This window comes from Sus scrofa, chromosome 1 (assembly GCF_054392235.1).
Source record: "Sus scrofa isolate SSC_HxYL_T2T_F1_AM1 chromosome 1, Sscrofa_HxYL_maternal_Yorkshire_Landrace_v2.0, whole genome shotgun sequence".
NCBI classification, from domain to species: domain Eukaryota; kingdom Metazoa; phylum Chordata; class Mammalia; order Artiodactyla; family Suidae; genus Sus; species Sus scrofa.
Genome location: NC_139383.1, coordinates 130,237,983 through 130,255,869, shown reverse-complemented (window position 1 = coordinate 130,255,869; position 17,887 = coordinate 130,237,983). Strand labels below are relative to the sequence as shown.

General features: G+C 37.3%; 1 protein-coding gene and 1 pseudogene across 7 annotated transcripts in view; one reads left to right on the top strand and one right to left on the bottom strand.

Annotated features, from left to right (window-relative positions):
- AP4E1 (adaptor related protein complex 4 subunit epsilon 1) overlaps positions 1-17,887 on the top strand; it is a 65,553-nt gene that overhangs the window by 12,910 nt on the left and 34,756 nt on the right. For 5 of the 7 annotated variants that reach the window (XM_013993000.3, XM_013992999.3, XM_001924871.8 and 2 more), the window contains 4 exons: positions 4,200-4,359; positions 6,330-6,496; positions 10,124-10,197; positions 17,415-17,537. In XM_013993000.3, the coding sequence (XP_013848454.1) occupies positions 4,200-4,359; positions 6,330-6,496; positions 10,124-10,197; positions 17,415-17,537 (524 nt within the window). Of the gene's footprint in view, positions 1-4,199; positions 4,360-6,329; positions 6,497-10,123; positions 10,198-12,252; positions 12,309-17,414; positions 17,538-17,887 lie in introns of all 7 variants that reach the window. The other 2 variants (XM_084970295.1, XM_084970292.1) reach the window with 1 other exon arrangement.
- Positions 3,685-4,045, bottom strand: LOC106508530 (small ribosomal subunit protein eS12 pseudogene; annotated as a pseudogene).

Below are 17,887 nucleotides of genomic sequence, written 5' to 3'. Positions count from 1 at the left end.
ATTATATATACATTTTTGATAAAGTTTTTTTTGTATTCATATAATATTTCTTTGAGATGTATCCTTAAGTTGGTATTTTTAGTGTTCTAAGATTATAAAATTTTGTATTATGGTTTGTATGCTCTAAGAGATCTTGGACCATTAATCTTCCAGGTAAAATGATGGCTTTTACTAAAAATAATAGAATAACTTCATGTATTTTTCAGACTTGTTATAATGTTTTGTTTATGTCAGATCTATATTTAGAGTAAATGAGGGTGTATACAATTAATTATTAGAAATAAAATGTTAGCCTTTCTTAGTAATTAGAAATTGATCTGATCATAGCAGAGCATATGTTTATGAAAATTTTTCATACCATCACTTTTTGTGGTAGCTACACTTAATTACCCTTTGTATAAAATCTTTCTGAAAATTAAATTTTTTCTTTGTTGCTTCCCCTTAATGCTTTCAGTTTTTTCCTTATTGCTTCACATCTACTCTAATTTCAAATCTTGGCTTTTCCTGTTTTCTTCTAGAGTTTAAACTTTTCAAAACTCTGCTTTTGCAGTTATGACTATACCTAACTCCATGCTGTGAAGTAAAAAGATAAAGATGGAATTATGGGACAGAGCTCCACATAGGCCAGTAGATGTCATAAAGAAGATCTTGGACTCAACTTTTGAATCCCTGGTTTTATTTCAGCATGCCAGACCCACAGCCCATATCCAAATTTTTTTTTTTTTTTTTTTTTTTTTTGCTTTTTAGGGCCATAGCTGTGGCATATGGAAGTTCCTGGGCTAGGGGTCGAATTGGAGCTGCAGCTGCCATCCTACATCACAGCCACAGCAACGCTAGATCTGAGCCATGTCTGTGACTTACACCATAGCTCATGGCAACACCAGATCCTTAACCCACTGAGAGAGGCCAGGGATTAAACCCGCATCCTCATAGATACTAGTTGGGTTCCTAACTGCTGAGCCACAACAGGAACTCCCATATCTAGGTTTTTTGATTTTATAACAACCACTTTAGGCCAGACCTAGGGATTCCTGAGTTTGGTCAGAGTTTGTGTTCTTTTTCCTCACCTCCTTTACTTACTATCTTCCAGAAGTCATATTGGTTAATACTTAATAGCAAAACATTGAAATGTAGTTTATTGTCACTATAGTATTAATACTGGTGGTAAATCTCTTGTTAATCTGCTTTGCTTTTATGTGAAAAGAATTTTCTTTCTTTTTTTCTTTTTTTTTTTTTTTTTTTTTTTTTGTCTTTTTGCCTTTTCTAGGGCCGCTCCTGCAGCATATCGAGATTCCCAGGCTAGGGGTCTAATTGGAGCTGTAGCCACTGGCCTATGCCAGAGCCACAGCAACACAGGATCCAAGCCATGTCTGTGACCTAACCACAGCTCATGGCAACACTGGATCCTTAACCCATTGAGCAAGGTCAGGGATTGAACCCACAACCTCATGGTTCCTAGTCAGATTCACTAACCACTGCTCCACGACGGAAACTCCATGAAAAGAATTTTCCATCATGACATGGTTTGCCTAGAAGATAGTAGGTTGCTTAAGGTATTCTTGGATAGAGCACAGAAGATTGTATTGAATAATCTCAGTTTTGAGATTCTATGATTTTAGATTATAGACATATATGTTAAGGAACCATAAAAGTAATTACTGCTGCTGTTGTGAGCACTGCTAGCATGTCTACAGAGATATGTTATGTGAAAATAGGCATGAGAGAAAAACATGTAGTTCCTTGGAAACTACAGTATATTTACGGGATAGTAACTTTTTATTTTTGCTTCTTGTGTAGTCGACATTTTCTGTTACAAATGTGAGGGAGTTCCGTGGTGGCCCAGTGGGTTAAGGATCCAGCATTGTCACTGCTATGGCTCAAGTTGCCGCTGTGGCACAGATTCCATCCCTGGCCTGGGAACTTCCACATACCTCGGGCATGGCTAAAAAACAAAGAAATGAAGTGCAAGGCTTGTGTATACTTTTTTCTTCATTGTTATGATTTTTTAAATTTTTTTGTCTTTTTAGGGCCATACCTGTGTATGGAGGTTCCCAGGCTAGTGGTCAAATTGGAGCTGTAGCTGCCAGCCTACACCACAGCCACAGCAACATGGGCTCTGAGCCTATTCTACAGCCTACACCACAGCTCATGGCAATGCTGGATCCTTAACCCACTGAGTAGGGCCAGAGATTGAACCTGCGTCCTCCTGGATACTAGTCTGATTTGTTACCACTGAGCCATGATGGGAACTCCTGTTATGAGGTTTCTGAAACTTCAGCTGGGCAAGGAGAGGAGTAATATCTTAATTTGTCTCCCTTATGCTTTCCTGCCATCCTAAAATATTTAGAGTATGTTTGCCCTTGATATAAAAAAAGAAATAAGAAAAGCTTCTTTTAATATTAATAGACTGTTTAATACTGCCAGCTGAAATTACCTCTTACTCATTTAAATTTAACTGTTGATTCATTTTCCAATTTCTAGAGATATGGCTTTCAAAAATGGAATTAGGGAATTAAAGAATTTATCTTGGAGTTCCCGTAGTGGCGCAGTGGTTAACGAATCCGACTAGGAACCATGAGGTTGCTGGTTCGGTCCCTGCCCTTGCTCAGTGGGTTAAGGATCCAGCGTTGCCGTGAGCTGTGGTGTAGGTCGCAGATGAGGCTCGGATCCAGCGTTGCTGTGGCTCTGGCGTAGGCCGGTGGCTACAGCTCCGATTAGACCCCTAGCCTGGAAACCTCCATATGCCATGGGAGTGGCCCAAGAAATAGCAAAAAGACAAAAAAAAAAAAAAAAAAAAATTATCTTTCTTGGTTTGTTCTGGTTTCAAAAGTAATATATATTCTTGTTACCAAAAAAATTTATAACTAGAGAAATAATATAATATGGATAGTTAAAGTGTCTTCAGGTCTTACTTGAGATAACTACTTTGTTTTTTTGTTTTTGTTTTTGGTTTTTTTTTGCATTACAGGGCTGCATGTGAGGCATATAGAAGATCCCAGGCCAGGGGTTGAATAGGAGCTACAGCTGCTGGCCTATGCCACAGCCACAGCAGTGTGGGATCCACGCCGAGTCTGTGACCTATACCACAGCTCATGGCAACGTTGGATCCTTAACCCACTGAGTGAGATCAGGGATCGAACCGGCATTCCCATAGATACTAGTCGGGCTTGTTACCGCTGAGCTACAATGGAAACTTCTGAGATAACCACTTTCTATAGTTCGGCAGAGTAGAATAAAAAATTAATAATAAATATATAATTCTCTCTTTTTTAAAGATTAAGATAATAGGTAGTATTTTTAAATGAGCTGGTTCATAATCTTTTCAGACTGAATGCCTGTCAATTCAGATGGTTTATTTGTTTATTTGTTTGTGTGGTTTTTTTTTTTTTTTTTTGGTCTTTCTTTGCATTTTCTAGGGCCGCTCCCATAGCATATGGAGTTTCCCAGGCTAGGGGTCAAATCGGAGCTGTAGCCGCTGGCCTACACCACAGACACAGCAACTCAGGATCCGAGCCGAGTTTGCAACCTACACCACAGCTCACGGCAACGCCGGATCGTTAACCCACTGAGCAAGGCCAGGGATCAAACCCGCAACCTCATGGTTCCTAGTCAGATTCGTTAACCACTGTGCCACGACGGGAACTCCTATTTGTGTTTTTTTAAAAGCCCACTTAGGTTATTTGATCATTTCTTGCATTTAAAGTACTCCTTGATAACTTTCTTGGCCTGAGACTCTGCAGTAGTCCTTAACCACCACACAACTGCCACCAACCACTCTACGAGTTTTCCCTCTCTGTCAGTTTTACAGAGGCCTACCCATTCCCCTAGTTTCTTGTCATCGACCTTAATCAGGTTGAACTGATGCTCAACACAAAGGGCCTCCACCAGCTTGACATACATCAGGCTCATTGCAGTTGAATGCAAGCACACAAAGATGGCCTTGGTACTTGTTTAAGGCTTTGGCAGCTTCGCAAATTCCATGTTCTAGGCCATTATGGATGAGAGCAATCTTCAGCCCCTCTTATAGAGCAGTGTTAGCATCCATTACACCTCAGCAATGCCTTCCTTGGCTCTGGCTGTGGCAGTGGGTTACAGGTGGAGCCAAATCTTGAATGCACTCAGGCCTCCACTGTGTGACTTGGTGTTGGCAGGGGAGAGCTGGATGGTTTGTTTATTTAGATTTTATTTTTTATCTTTAGGGAGATTATACGAAGAAAAGCTGTTCTGGCATTATATAAATTCCACCTCATTGCTCCTAATCAAGTACAGCATATCCATATTAAGTTTCGGAAAGCGCTTTGTGACAGAGATGTTGGAGTCATGGCTGCTTCCTTGCACATATACTTAAGGATGATTAAGGTAAGTTGGAAATTTGAGCAGATACTGAATAGCTACCATTAGAAAAATATAGAATTAGGAAACTCAGATTTTTCAGTAAAATGCTTAAGTAACATTTTAAGTTTGTATTATTGACCTTTTTAATAGTCATTTTTGCACATTTTTTTTTTCTTGGAATTTCTTGGGCCGCTTCCGTGGCATATGGAGATTCCCAGGCTAGGGGTCTAATCAGAGCTGTAGCCACCAGTCTACGCCAGAGCCACAGCAACGTGGGATCCGAGCCACATCTGCAACCTACACCACAGCTCACGGCAACGCCGGATCGTTAACCCACTGAGCAAGGGCAGGAACCGAACCTGTAAGCTCATGGTTCCTAGTTGGATTCGTTAACCACTGTGCCATGACGGGAACTCCATTTTTGCACATTGTTGATAGCGTTAGTTGTAGACACATTTTAGATTTAGTTTGTTTTTTAATGCCTAAAGTTTTTCCGTGTTACAAAAAAACAAAAAACAACAAAAAAAAAAAAACATGGAAAAATGGTTGCTCTAGAAGGTGGTTGAAATTTGCTGATTATGGCTTTTCAAGCAGTGACTCCCTTGTATACAACCGTATAGGAGGCATGTAACAGCTTATGGAAATGAGTAGAGCTGGTGGGCATGTGCAAGGCATAGACTACATTGTTGACTCCATATATTCCCGCTGTGTTAGAGGAGGAAGGAGGGTTGAATGGTATGGTAAAATTTTTTTCTAAATAATGATATGGGTTTACATTAATTCAACCTCAGTGTATTGCCTGAAACCCTTTGTGTCTTAAGTATATGTTTGTGAGAGATTTCATCATACCTCATAGTGAAATGGAACATTCTATTGAAATCAATTTAAAATGATAGAACTGGAGGTTTTCTTAACTTTTATGCATTGTGTGTTCCAAAATAGTGTGGCATAAATAGATATTTGATATTAAATCTTATTTTTCCCCTAACATTTATTGAACTTTGAAAGAGCTATTATTTCCCTTCCAAAAATTGTCCTTGATATATAATAAAAATTACAGTGAAGACTCTAACTTTCATTTTGAGAAATGTGTATTAAATTAAATTTCCCCAGTCTAGACAGAGAGTTACTAGACTTATACTGGTGATAAATTTATAATGTATATATGTCTAATCACTATGTTCTATACCTGAAAATAATGTCATAGCATATGTCAACTATTATTCAGTTTAAAAAATGAGGGAGTTCCCTCGTGGCTCAGCAGGTTAAAGATCTGGTGTTGTCACTGCTGTAGCCCTGGTCTACAGCTGTGGCATGGGTTCTCTCCCTGGCCCAGGAATGTCCTCATGCTGCAAAGGTGGCCAAAAGAAAAAAAAATTTTGAAAAAAATTTCCCCAGTCCAAGAGATTGGTCACATAATCAAGGCACAGTTATTCAGAATCATAAGTATGTTTAAATACTAGAGGGTTAATTAGTTTTTAATAAGCAGGCTTACTGATTTGGGGGGTTTTGAATGTCTGAGTAATGTTGGCTGTGCTCTTCCACCTGGAACACATTTAGTTCAATTACATGAGAAGTTTTTTGCAAACAAAGTTCAGAGATTGCCCATAGGCTTTGATTTTCATCAAAACTGGAGGTATTAATGCTTTTTTTTTTAGTATGCCACATCTTTTAAACTTTGCTTTAATTGCTGATATTAGCTATTAAAGGTTCTAAGATATAACTATAGAACTTTGGAAGTGTGATTAAACTGCGTTTGGGGGTAAATAGGGAGTGGTGGAAGCTTTTGGGAGTGATTTACCTCTGAACCTGGTAGCCAGAGGGAGTTTCATAGTGGAAGAAATTATACGAATTAGAGGGCTGTTTCATTAAATGTGAACATGAAACTTCGAAGTGAGCATGCCTTAAGTGTCTGTATGGTATTTCAATCAGGTATGTTTTAAGATGTTATTATTAACAAAGTTTTTTTGTTTTATTTTATTTTTTGGATGTAGGAGAATTCATCTGCATTTAAAGACTTGACTGGGAGTTTTGTAACCATTTTGAAGCAAGTAGTTGGAGGAAAGCTCCCAGTAGATTTCAATTACCACAGTGTACCAGCACCATGGTTACAAATTCAGCTATTGAGAATACTTGGACTTCTAGGAAAAGATGATCAAAGGTAAACTATTCTAATTTGGTAGTCTTAGGCTTCAGTCATCTAGAGGTTTCATGATGAACCTTATTTCCCCCCCTACTTAATTGACTTAATAGTGATAAGTAAACCACTGTAAAAGGATATAAATTCAGTTTGCTGGGATAATCCTGGCTCTCTGCTTATCTAAATCTGACTCTTAGTGAAAGATAATTTGAAGCTCCATATTTTCTGTGAAACTTTCTTAATTGTTCTAGTTTAGAAGTTGAGAAACTTTTGTAAAACACCAGATAGTAAATATTTTAGGCTTTGTGAGCTATTCGTTGTGTATTATAGCCATTTAACTCTGCTTTTGCATATAGCTCAACAGCAGCCATAGATAGTATGTAAATGAATGAGCACAGCCACATTCCAAGAAAACTTTTTATGGACATTAAAATTTGAATTTCACAGAGTTCCTTCTGTGGCACAACAGCATCTCTGCAGTGCCAGGATGCAGATTTGATCCTGGCCTGGCACAGTGGGTTAAAGGATCTGGCGTTGCTGTAGCTGCGGCTTGGATCTGATCCCTGGCCTGGGAACTCCATATGCTTCAGGGCAGCCAAAAAAGAAAAGCAAAACCAAACAAAAACAAAAAAAAACCTTGAATTTCATATAATCTTTATCATGAAATATTATTCTTTTGAGTTTTTTTTTCAACTATTCAAAAATGTAAAAACCATTCTTAGCCTGCAGCCATAAAAAAAAACAGACATCTGGACAGATTAAGCAAACAGACTATGTATTTTGCTGACCCTGTTGCTGTAGTTGGAGAAGTTAATTTGTCTGAATTACTCTCTTTTTGGCCATGCCTAGGCATGTGGGAGTTCACAGGCCAGGGATTGAGCCTTTGCCATGGCAGCAGCCTGAGCCATACTAGTGGCAACACTGGATCCTTAATCAACTGAGCCACCAGGAGATTCCTGAATTACTCTTTTTTAAGCAGTAATTTCATTGCATTTTAATGGGTGTCTTTCCAGTTACATATATTTTTTGTAACTTTTAATTTTGCTAGTTTCTCATACCTACAGAAAAGTTCCAAGAATAGTACCAGGAGCTCCCTCTACATAGATTCATCAATCATTTATATTTGCTTTATCATTCTCTTTCTCCCTGTATATGCATGTGTGCACACATACTATTCTTATTTAAAATTTTTTTTCCGAATTGTTTGAGGGCAAGTCCAACTAGATTTTAGTACCCCTAGTAGCCAGGACCATTGCTGAGTCCCTGATGTGTTTCTTTCTTAAGAAAATATTATTAATTGGGTTCTGACTTTAGAGATATGGTTCTGCTTTATGCAGTAGGTACATTTATATGCTAATTCTGCTAATCTTTTAATCTCACTTTACTAAAGGATTGTCCTCTAGGCCCTTGCTCCTAGTAATGCCTCCTAAGTGTCATGTCAGCATCCACATCTTCAGTGAGCTCTTGGTGAGCACTACCTGGGCTGTATCACTCTTGGTATTGCTATCTTTATTTTTTCTGTGTTGATGAATCTCAACCTTAATTGAAACCTAGGGTGAAAACCTGGAGGTGATAGAGCATATACACACATTAGAAATGTTTTTCCTGTTGTGGAGCTCTAGTTGGAGTTCACTGGAATTCCGTTTCAAAACTGAGGATTTCATAGTAATGCACTCAAACTGCACTGGTCCAAGAAGATTTAATGCCATCATGTGTTGTCAGGAAGTAATTTTGGATGCGTTTAGTGAATTAATTCATTATCTTTTTTTCATGGATGAGTTTCGAATGCATACAAAAATGTTGAATAGAGTTCAGAGAACTCAGCCGAATAGAAATTAGGCTTAATTACGTGAAGAGTGGAACTCTTTTATAGTGTTAAGGAAATTTAGAATGTTTTTTCTTTTGTTGTCCCAATGCTAACAAGATTTTTTGTTAACATATGTTTCTTAAGATAAGAATAGCTCACTGTGGCGGAGTAAAAAATGTTAGGTTATTTTATAACAGGATTCTAATATATTTAGTTGAAAAAATTAATTTACTGGAAAAGTCTCTAGTATTTATGGTCTTTTATACCTATTGTTTGAATATTTTCTTGTGTTTTATAGCATTCTGCTTCTTAGTTTATTAACGTTTAGCTCAGTCATGGCTGCAAATGTTTCCACATTTCATGTGGTTAATTATGACTCTTATACCAGACATTGGCTTTTAAAATTGGGAAACTATGCTATAAGTGTAGTATTAACAAATTTTGGGAGGGAAGGATTTGTAGTATCTACTATATGGTGGTTATCTGTGGAAGAAATGCTTACATAATAAAATGAAGGAATTTAGAATATGGTTCTGGATTCTTACTAGATATTTCTACTTTAATAGTTAAGATGGAATAAAAGTACATGTACTGTATTAGCCCAGGGAGCTGTACTCAGTATTTTGTAATAACTTACAATGGAAAAGAATCTGAAATCACTGAGCTGTATACCTGAAACTAACATAATATTGTAAATCAACTATACTTCAATTTTAAAAAAAGTACATGTACTTTAAATTGAATTTTGCAGCTGTATATTTGAAAAAAAGAAGACTTTTTTGAGAAGGATGTAACATACATGATATATAATTTGTGTAGCCCCAGATTATTTTAATCTTTTTGTTTGTTTATAGTCTATGTTGATGGTGTTTTTTGTTTTTGGCTGCCCCTCAGTAAATGGAGCCGCCAGGCCAGGGATCAGATCTGAACCACAGCTGTGAACTAAGGCACAGCTATGGCAGCACCAGATCCTTAACCCACTGTGCTGGGCCTGGGATTGAACCCACATCCCAGTGCCAATCCCATTGCACCACAGCGGGAGCTCCACTGGTGCTTTTTGAGTTAATAAAACATACAAAAAAAAAAAAAGCTGAGAATCCAAAGTTTTCATATTGGCTTCTTGGAGGGGACTTATCCTTGGAAAAAAGTCTTGGTTCCAGAGTGCTGGGGCTCTATAAAGCACTGCATTTCTGTTATGGTATCTGCCTCCAACCTGTTACCATAATTGTGATCAGTGACCATAAAGACATAGGAATGGTACAAATCTGTTACACAAAATATAATTTTATTAATTTTATTTTTAAAAACTTAACTGAAGCGCAGTTGACTTACAACGTTGTGTTAGTTTCAGGTGTACAGCAAACTGAATCAGTTATACATATATTATTTAATATAAATGAAGGTTAAAATTTTCTTTCTGAGGAACCTAGTGCTGCTCAAAGAAAGACTGATATTTGAATACTTTTTAAAAACTAAGTATTCAAAATACAGATAATATACTGTCTGGAATAATCTGAATATGTGACGTATTACTGTAGTAATAAAGAGAATTATAAAAGTATATTCAACCAAACAAAAACCTGATTTGTAAACTAGGTACAGGTGAGGAAAGAGTTGATTGACTTACCTCTTCATTGACTAGGAAACTTTGATAAAGCAGAATGTTAAACTCATGAAAAAGAAATGGAATCTTTAAGAAGTGAAATTCCTATAACTTCATAAAATGAATTTCTTTCACTTCTTTTCTGTAGATCCTCAGTTTTAAAGAGAGAAGTTTGAAAAACTGTTTTATTGGGTTATAATACTATAATTCTACTGCAAATAAAATATCTTTTAAACAGGACAAGTGAATTAATGTATGATGTTCTTGATGAATCCTTACGAAGAGCTGAGTTAAACCACAATGTCACATATGGTAGGTAACATGTAAATGCTGGTTAATGACTAATAAGGTTTTCAGCATTGTAGCTCAATCTGTGTTAGAAAGTATAAATTCCAATATAATTTTAAATGTTAATTTTAAGGTAGTTTTTGGGTTATTATTTTTCACTGGAAGCATTGAATAAGTAATAGAAATGATTTAAAATTATGACTTTTTTTTTTTTTTTTTTTTTTTGGCTTCCCCTCATAGCATGTGGAAGTTCCTGGGCTAGGGATGAAACCTGAGCCACAGCAGTGACAATGCCAGGTCCTTAACCACTAGGCCACCAGGGCCTATGGCATTGTTTTCAAGTTAACCTAAATTCATTATAATTGTCTATCTTTTTAAGACTTAATTTTTAAAGAAAATTGTCTCTTTATTAAAAATGTTCATCAAACATCTAATTGACTATGAAGAATAATCCACTTCATCTATTCCGTACTTAAGAAGACAGTTCTTAAATAAAGCATTTAGTCATCTAGTCACCAGATCTTAAGTTTTTGTTTTTTATCAAGCCCTGTGCAAGATGCTTGGAATATGGCTGTGAATAAAATAGTTCTCATTGAGTTCACAGCCTGGATAGATGGAACAGGACAGGTACTATAAATGCTTCAGTGGAGACTTATAAGGTACTTTGAAGAATATAGCAGCTAGTCTTAGGTGAGGGGGAGAACAAGGAAGGCTTTTCTGAAAAAAATAGTATTTAAGAAAACAGCTGAAAGATGAGTACAGTACAAATAAGGATATATGGATGTAGAGTAATGTTCTGTTTTATGAAGACACACTAGCTATTTACATTAAATACAATTTAAAAAGGTAATTTAGTGATAAGAGACAAGAGTGAGATGGGGAGGAGGAAGGAGAACTGAAAAAAGTAACCAAAAACACTTCCAGTTTTAATAGCCAGAGGGGAGAGTTCTTAGTTCTTTATTGATCAGCCTGAGAAAGCTCCATTGAAGAAATTGGAACATTTGGAGACATTTAAATGATAGAAGTGGGTGGCTCAATGGGTTAAGGATCCAGTGTTGTCACTGCTCTGGCTTGGGTCACTGCTGTGGCACAGGTTCAGTCCCTGACCTGGGAATTTCTGCATACTGTGGGCATGGCCAAAAAATAAAGAGAGATAGAAGTAAAATAGTTTGAATTTTGCATGCTTTGGAGAAGAGCAGAAGAGGTATTGAGAGATTTAACTCAAATCACAAGTCGTTTCTTAATCTGGTAAAATACTGTGAGTAGGGGATGAAGAGCATTACTTGTTCATTCAGACAGTGTTAAATTGTGGGTCTTTAAAGAACAATGGTTGTAGTAATGTAGGGCAGACTAGAGGGCAGAAACTAAACTGATTTAACTCTAATAAAAGTGCTTGACAAAAATGCAATAGGCATTAGAAGAAAGGATTGCATGTACAAGACTAACATGGGAAAGATAATGCGCATGGTAATGAATTGCGATAGTAAATTTTGAAGGATAGGTTTATGTTTTGCCTGTATAAATGGTAAGTAAGGCAATAAGAGTGTCTTATTCATTTGTTCAACCAATATTTATTGAATGCCTACAAAACAGTAACTTGATTTGTAAAGTATAGATTGAGGAACTGATTGATTTATGCATTTCTCCATGCTAAGTGTGGGAGATGAAGAATAAGGTAGACACAGGCTCTGCCCTTATGAGTGTATAGTATAGTGAATAGTTAATTTCTAGGATCCTGCTATGTAATGAGAAAATTAGACGCCAGAAATAAGGGGGATCCTTATTGAGGCAGGTGATTTGTCTAGGAAGTGTCAGAAAATCCCGAGTAGTGTCAGAATCTTTGCAGACAGCTAAAGTATAAGAAGTTTTGCTTGAGATCTAGTCGTGGTCTAGAATAAGGGTTTGAAAAGCTCTCAAGGAATTCTGTTTAAAATCAGTTAAGAATCGCTTCTTGGCCTTTTGGCTAAGATCAAGTGTAAAATCAAGTTAAGAGTCTGCTTTTCTTTTCCTTAAAAAAAGTTTTTTTTTTTCCTTTGGTAATTGACATTTCAGCTTTAATTTTTTTATTTTTTTGAATAGGTAATATATGCACATGGTTCAAAATTCAAAAGATACAAAAGGGTATACAGTGAACAGTAAGTGTCCCTTCGACCCTCATCACCTACCACCCAGTCCCCCTCCTGGAGATAACCACTGTTGCCTGTTCCTTTCAATTTAGAAAATACTGTATACCTGAGGAAATATTTTTTAATGTTCTCCATTAGGACATTCTTCTTTTATTAAGACTGCTGGGACCAATGCCAACAATTTGTTTCTTTGTAGGCTGTCAGTCTAGTGTTTCACCTTGCCACAGAAACTTATAGTTTCTGTTGTTTTGTTTATTTCCTTTATTCATGTTTCCATTGTTGTACATTCCCCCTCCCCCCGTATTTGTACTGATACAGTTTATAGCTTACATTGATTTTATCAATGGCAGAGCATTCTCTAGTAATCTTACTATAAATATTTTATTGTTTAATAATGTGAATTTTAAATTATAAACTTTATAAGGGCAGGGACTGTGTCTGTCTTACTGGCCAGCATACCCCAGTATCTGGCACTTCGTTAATCAGTGAGTGATGTGTTTTAATTGAATTAAAAGAAAAGAAAGCTATTTTTTATCGGTTACGGTGTTTCAGTCTTAATACTTTCTAAACGGTGTTTTTGTGAAAGTTTCAAATCAAGAAATAGATCACATAAGGAGTTACCGTCATGGCTCAGTGGAAATGAATCTCACCAGTAACCATGGGGACGCAGTTTTGATCCCTGGCCTCACTTAGTGGGTTCAGGATCCAGCATTGCTGTGAGCTGTGGTATAGTTTGCAGACACGGCTCGGATCCGGTGTTGCTGTGGCTGTGGTGTAGGCCAGCTGCTACAGCTCTGATTTGGACTCCTAGCCTGGGAACCTCCATATGCTGCTGATGTGGCCCCAAAGAAAGAAAGAAAGAAAGAAAGAAATAGGTCACACCAGAGGCATTTATTGATTATCTGCTATGTGCCACTTATTGTATAAAGTGATGTAGAGGATATGAAGGAGTATAAAACATAATCTTTCCCTTCAAAGAGTTTGTAGTATAATGAAAGAGATAAATTATTAAAGTATAAGGCAGAATGCAAAGAGGAGCTACAGGGAATAATATTACAAAAGTCCAGAGGCAATATATATCACTGTGGGGTTCACTGTAGGCTTTATTTATTACATAAGGATTTATTGATATAATAAGACCCTAAAACTAGATAGGATTAAGATAGCTAGAAGGGAGGTTGACGAGGGTTGTAGGCATAGGGAACATTAGAGAAGGTGCAGAAGTGGGGATGTTTTAAACACTTTTAGAGAATAGTGCCTTGCCAGCCTAATTGGACGATTCATAGTAGGAGCAGTGGGAACACTATATTTGCTGAGGTCATCTCATGGCAGCCAAATGAGTTTGGATTTCATACTGTATGAATCCGGAGGTATGAAATAGTTTTGGGCATGGTACTGATAAGAAGAGAATAACATTTTAAGTAAACTTAAGTAAATTGGGAGAATTATATCAAGTGGAGTACAAGGGATAGAACCATCAAAATTAGACAGAAGTGCTTGTCCTGTTTTTCCTCTAAGTACACCAAAAAACTGGACATTATATGTAAAATAAACATAGGACTTTGAAAGGTAGAAAAATGAAGGTAGGCTGGTTAGGGACTTTGGCATGCAAGGAAAGAAGCCAAGGTGAGTACCCTGGGTTTTCTTTTTGCCTCATATACACCAAACTGGGTACTGGAGAGCCAGCAGCCTGAGAATGCCAAAAAGTGCAGGCAAAAACTCACCAAAACAGCCTACTCTCTACCCAAAGGACTAAGGAGAAAAGGGCAGACTAGCAAGATAGAAAACCTTTAGAAAATAACCTTTCTATTGCAGTCAAGCACCACACAGAAAAAACTGTGGATCACCCATAGTAGCAAAGGCTGAGTGGAGAGGCAAGATTTCCACCCTCACCAGGTATAATGAGGTCCCTGACCCCCACACGGTACTGGTAGTAGAGAAGCCCAAGAGAGGCAGCTGCACTTTCATCCCTGCCAGATGTTAAGGGGGGCCTTCCCTGGCATTGTCAGTGGAGACAATGTGGGAAGCCTGGACTTCACATTATCCAGGAGTAATAATGAGGTACCCCTCTCATCTTTCCTGAGGTGGTGTTAGAAGAAGCCTAGTGGATAGTTAGGGCTTTTACCACTGAACAGGTGGAGGTCACATAAGGAGCAGTAATGGGGTGCCCCTCCCTCTCCCAGGCAGGATACTCCTATCCCCCACCCAGAAGGAATCAGCATTCCCTCCCTCTCCAGGTGTTAAAAAAGGCAGAGTGGAGAATCTGGACTACCACCTTCATTGGACGGTACCCCCCATCTCCCTACCAGAATGGTGACAATAGATAACTTATTTAAAATGAAAGTAAAGAGTTTCAGCAGAACACTACATTTTGTGTATAATCCAACTCAAAATATTTATGATAAAACCACAGTGTTAAAAATGTTAAACGTTAATTTGGTGATTTTTACTTGATGATATTTTGATTAGGACCTGGGTTGTTCTGGAAGAGTAGACCAAGCTCCACATTGCATTTTTACTTTTAAAAATTCTCAGAGACACTTTTCTTTTAACCACTCCAGTGAGGAGACAGCAGAATGACTTACTTTTTCATTTATGGAGTTATACTCAGATTTTTGTGGAGCTGGAGAATAAAGGGTCTTAGCTTCTAAATTATTATTATATTTTGGCTGCACCTGTGGCGAGTGGAAGTTCCCAGGCCAGGGATTGCACCTGTGCCACAACAGCGACCCAAGGATCCTTAACCTGCTGCGCTGTAAGAGACCTATGGCACAGGTTCAGTCACTGGCCTGGAAAGTTCCGCATGCCCTGGACACAGCAGAAATAAACAAACAAAATCCTGTTGAGTTTATTTTAGCTCATTTATGCCATAGTTGACTAATACATATACAACTTTTGAACTGTTAATTATACCTTAACTAGCTTTTCAGAAATCTTAAGCATTTAAATATAAATATAAAAGTTTACTTTTTAGATGGGCAATGAGAAGCTTCTGTTAGTAAAACATCTTGATAGCAGGAGAGTTCTGCTATCAAGGAAAATATGTTGGTTATGATAGAAATGGAACATCATCACTTTGAATCTTACTTAGGACTATCATGTTAGTTCAGAGTTTGGCAAACTTTTTCTGAAAAGTGGGCCAGATAGTAACTATTTTAGGTTTTGTGTAGGTCATATAGGTTTCTATCATATATTCGCCTTTGTTTTTAAAAATGTAATTGTACACCTAAAACTAATAATTTTATATGCTAATTACATCTCAAAAATGTAAAAATCATTCTTAGTTCACAGCTTACAAAAATAGGCAGAGGGCTGGGTTTCATGGTAGTTTGTCTGCTTCTGCCCCAGCTGATGAGTCAGTTGACTAGGCTTTCTCTGTTTAGTCCATGAAGTCATAAAGTTAACTTTTTTTTGTAGCACAGAGTAAAGATCTGGATATATGAAGTATCTTTTTAGGTTCGATACTTGGTAGGTTTTCCTTTGTTTTTTGTTTTTTTTGTCTTTTATCCTTTTGCACATGGAGATTCCCAGGCTAGGGGTCTAATCAGAGCTGTAGCCGCTGGCCTATGCCAAAGACACAGCAATGTGAGATCTGAGCCGCATCTTCGACCTACATCACAGCTCACGGCAACACCAGATCCTTAACCCAGTGAGTGAGGCCAGGGATCGAACCCGCAACCTCATGGATGCTAGTCGGATTCATTAACTACTGAGCCACAACGGGAACTCCGGTTTTCCTTTAATTAAAGTCAGTTCCCTTCTTAGATGTTTATTTCTTAAAAATGTTTATTTCTGAGTTCTTCTCTCCTTTCTTAGAAAGTGTTTTTTTTTAAAAAAAAAAAAAAAAACTCTTTACCCAAAATTTATGTATATTAATTGATAGGCAGCTTAGCAGTGTGTAACAAAGCTAGTTGAATATTCATGATCTGTCTTATATTTTGTACGCAAATAAATGTTCGCTTGTTATGTAAAAGAGCAGGAGTGATTCTGTCAAAGACACAGTATGCTTCAGCTTGTAGTAGAACTGTTTTTAAGTCTATTGTTTTTATGTCTTACTTCTCATACTGTGATTCCATAGGACATGCAGGACTTAATGGTGCCTCAGTGATGATTCTTTACCATGACAAAGCTCCAGCTCTTTGACTCATGGTCTTTAAAAGAGTTTGAAAAAATTTTTAATGTCGACTTTGGTCATCTATTAGATCTTTGACTATACTAGAAAATCAAATTTGGACACTATCAAGATGTTTAGTAGATTTTCTATATCCTTGGAGATTAATTTTTAAAAAGTGACTTGAGGATTTTTGAGTAGTGGCCCTATTTTGTAATAAATGTTAGAGCACTATAATGTTGATTATACTGAAATAAATGACATTGAAATAAACTACATATACAGTTTCTGTGTATAAAGTGGTAGAAACTTCCTGAGAATAAATTCTTTTGAAGCATTCAAGGAGTGTTGGAGATATCTTTTTTTTTTTTTTTCCTCCCTTAATTAGGGCTTCATGTGTGGCATATGGAATTTCCCAGGCTAGGGGTCGAATTGGAGCTGCAGCTGCCTGTCTGCACCATAGCCACAGAAATGTGGGATCTGAGTCATGTCTGTAACCTATACTACAGCTCATGGCAATGCCAGTTCCTTAACCCACTGAGTAAGGCCAGGGATCGAACATGCATCCTCCTGGATACTAGTCAGGTTTGTTACCGCTGAGCCACAATGGAAACTCTGTGTTTTATAGGAATAACAAATATATCACTTAGAGTCCATTAGAATGTGAGCTCCTTGAAGGCAGGGGTTTTTGTCATCGCTGTTATCCATACTAGTAAAACAATGGCTCGTGGGAGGTTTCATGAAATATTTGTTGCATGAATGAATATATCATTCTTATCTATTAATACATGCAGTCCTCTTTAAATTGTACTGTGGTAACATAATCCGAATAACTGTATGAGCCTGAAAACAATAAGGTTCTTATATTTGAAAATTTTCCACAAATAAGATTTTTGTCTAAAACAGTCCTTCGAATAAGTTTGTTTTGTTATGAGTTCTACACAAATGTAACATTTATTATGCCTTACTATGATCCCTGACATTTTAATATTTTATTTCTCTAGCTATTCTATTTGAATGTGTACATACAGTCTATTCTATTTATCCTAAATCGGAATTACTTGAGAAGGCTGCCAAGTGCATTGGAAAATTCGTTCTGTCACCTAAAATAAATCTCAAGTATCTAGGTAAGATAGTTGGTTTGTTTGTTTATTTAATGGCTGCATCTGCAGCATATGGAGATTCTTGGGTCAGGGATTGAATCCAAGCTGCAGCTGAGGGAATGTCAGATCCCCTTCACCCACTGTGATGGGCTGGGTATCAAACCCACACCTCTGCGGTGACCCACGTGGCTGCAGTCGGATTCTTAATCCACTGCACCACAGCAAGCACTCCCAGATATTTGGTTCTTTTGATGAAAATTACAAAAAGAGCTTTTTAAAATTTGCTGGATTTTTTTTTTTTTTTTTTTTTTTGGTCTTTTTTGCCTTTTCTAGGTCCGCTTCCAGAGGCATATGTAGGTTCCCAGGCTAGGGGT